The sequence below is a fragment of the Notothenia coriiceps genome, unplaced genomic scaffold, assembly GCF_000735185.1.
Source record: "Notothenia coriiceps isolate Sejong01 unplaced genomic scaffold, NC01 NC01_scaffold00027463, whole genome shotgun sequence".
Taxonomy (NCBI): Eukaryota; Metazoa; Chordata; class Actinopteri; order Perciformes; family Nototheniidae; genus Notothenia; species Notothenia coriiceps.
This window is the reverse complement of record NW_011360164.1, coordinates 61646-64345: the sequence shown is the minus strand read 5'-3', so window position 1 is coordinate 64345 and position 2700 is coordinate 61646. Positions and strand designations below refer to the sequence as shown.

Here is a 2700-nt window from a genome sequence, read left to right as displayed (position 1 = left end):
TCAAAGTCTGAGAGGGTGAGGCAGATATTCACAGAAAACAGAACAAGAATCGACAACTACTCTGCTCTCTGCTCACTCCTTTCCTGTAAAATACAGGTCCAGCCCACACATATGCTCCATCAAGGATGGTGCTACAGGCCGCAAGGCATTGCACCTAGAACTACAATAAACATGTTAATGTTAATCTAACAGCTCCGGCGATCCACGAGTAGCACCCCCCCCAATTTTGCATTTTGAAATGCTCCCGATTTCTGAGGTCTAAAGGTTGGCAAGTCTCGACAACTTGATTGAGTCCACCTGTGCCCAAAAGCATGCACCTGTGAACAGGAAGTCCCCACAATCCACGCTGCATGTCAGGAATTAGTTTGGTGTCTTTTTATGTGATATTGCAAGCATTGAAAGACTGAATGCTGTTATCCTCGCCCTTAACAGCACAACAACAAAGGTTAAAATTGTCACATTTATGACAGAAAAGGGAACAAATGGTACAAAAAGGGAAACAGTCTGAATACTTTCTGCAGCCTCTGAGCAAAAACAAACATCTTGACAGACTCTGATTGTGTATTTTGATTTTAAATGTTTAATGCAGGGATTAATATTCAGCCTGCGGTTTAACAAACCGCTGCTCGTGTAACTCTCAAAGAGCTGACAGGTTCGTTTGTGTCCAACACCGGCCTGCTTCCTAATTAAATGTAGTAATATGTAGGCTACTTCATAATTACTGCTGAGGAAATATTTGTTTGGGGGGAAACAATGCTTGGCGCCGTACAGAGAGAGCCGGCTGTAATCATTCTCCTCACTCCCCTAACCCACGAGTTAAACGCCTGACAAAAGCCCGTGTAATTGCTCTCCTTTCACTTCCATCCCTCCTGGTTCTTCATTGAAAGCTTAACAATGCGTCTAATCATCTAACGGAGAGGAAGTGACTGTACATCACTGGAGATGTGTGTTTCCCAGAGGGCCTGCAGTGTGTAGTAGGACGCTCTTATTGTGAAACTCTGAGATAATCCTGTGTCTATCTACTGTGTGTTGATGAATGTGTTTTTCATTGTAATTAAAAAACAAAGAGTTGTTTTACGATAAGCTGTCACTCAGACTCTTCTGTGTGATTTCCAAGCTGTGGATCCATATTTAAGTTGTGTTCTTATGTGCGTGTGATTCATTTATCTCCATAGAAGTGGAGGCAGTGGCAGAGGCAGTAATGGATATGCAGACTTTTCTGCTTGAAAACGAGACAAATGTGGAACGTAAAGGGACAATTTAGTTTGGATCACGAGTGTGTGCTGTTCCCCGGCATCTGTACAATTATGTGTGTGTGTGTGTGTGTGTGTGTGTGTGTGTGTGTGTGTGTGTGTGTGTGTGTGTGTGTGTGTGTGTGTGTGTGTGTGTGTGTGAGATACTGAAACTGATGTGTGTGACTGTACATGCCTCCCATGTGATATAAATAAAACAATGTGTTAGCCTCTACCTCGTTATTTCCTGTGAAGCGGGGGTGTGACGAGAGAAAAGAGAACCGACTATTTGAAGCACAGAAAATGTATTTTCTAGGAAACAACAAATGTGAAGATGAAGGTTGAGCGCCTCCGGAATAGTTTGACAGATTTTAGAAACTGCTCATTGTCTTTCTTGTTAAGAGTTGTATGAGAATACTCGCCGTGTTTGTACGATGAAGCATTTAGCACTCAGTTAGCTTAGCACAAACACTGTAAATGGGGGGAAACAGCTAGCATGAAGCTAACATGTCATATATTGTTTGTTAAAAAGTGTGTTAAATGTACTTTTTGGGTTTTTTACAGAGGGGTTTGGTGACAGAAGTCTTGTTCATAGGGTCTGTTCAAACCTCTGATTTTATTTATACATTATCTTGAAGAAATATATAAGAAATGTGCGATTTAATCAGGTTAGGCCTTTGACTTTATTGTGCAAATATGTTGCATATGTCTGAAAACACTAATTGTCTTTGCTAAAAATGTGTTTTATAGAAACTATAAAGAAACTAAAGCATCAGTCGGTTATGTAACTCTCAGAAAAGTGAAATAACGGGTACTTACCTTGCACTAAACATTTCTGTTAGTTTAAATAATGTGCTGAAAATGATAGAACATTCAATTTATTACCTTTTTTATCATCAAAAACATTACATATGTACATTTAGTGAAAACTGTAGTCCTACACTCAATGTATTCAAAGTGCTATTAACATAGTAATGTGACAGGAACACAAAACGTGACGGAACAAACAGAAACCCTGTCAAAGCTACAAACAAAGTGAACAATTAACAACAAAAATCTGCAAAAGATGAACACGATCCTCTTGCTCCGGTCTCTGCTGTGACGCTCCACATGTAGATAATATCATTACATTTTACACACATTTATTTACCACGCTTTAGCTAAGACTCAGGACAACGAGGGCAGAAACGTCCGTCTACAGATCTTAAAATGGACTCTGTGACGCAGACACTTTAAAATGGGCACTTTATTTGAGGTGCAAATTAATCTGAAGGTTTAAATCTTTTAAATATATTACACCAAATAAAGTGTCTGACTGCAAAATGAACCTCAACACAGAGTAAGTGCTCGTTTCTCCAGCGTTACGACAACAAACATTAAATAATATTGTTTGACATTTTCCCCCAAATGATTCTCATTAAATCATTTTTAATTATAAAGTTGCTGGAAAGTCTTTGATTTCTTTAAC

At 39.2% G+C, this 2700-nt stretch overlaps 1 protein-coding gene across 2 annotated transcripts in view; it reads left to right on the top strand.

Annotated features, from left to right (window-relative positions):
* The window catches only part of cd226 (CD226 molecule), a 9768-nt gene extending 7870 nt beyond the window's left edge, over positions 1 to 1898 (top strand). Inside the window, exon 6 of one of the 2 annotated variants that reach the window (XM_010785254.1) lies at positions 1179 to 1898. In XM_010785254.1, coding sequence (XP_010783556.1) covers positions 1179 to 1202 — 24 coding nt within the window. In that variant the 3' untranslated portion in view covers positions 1203 to 1898. Of the gene's footprint in view, positions 1 to 1175 lie in introns of both variants that reach the window. The other variant, XM_010785253.1, reaches the window with a different exon arrangement.
* Positions 1899 to 2700: the final 802 nt, after the last annotated feature.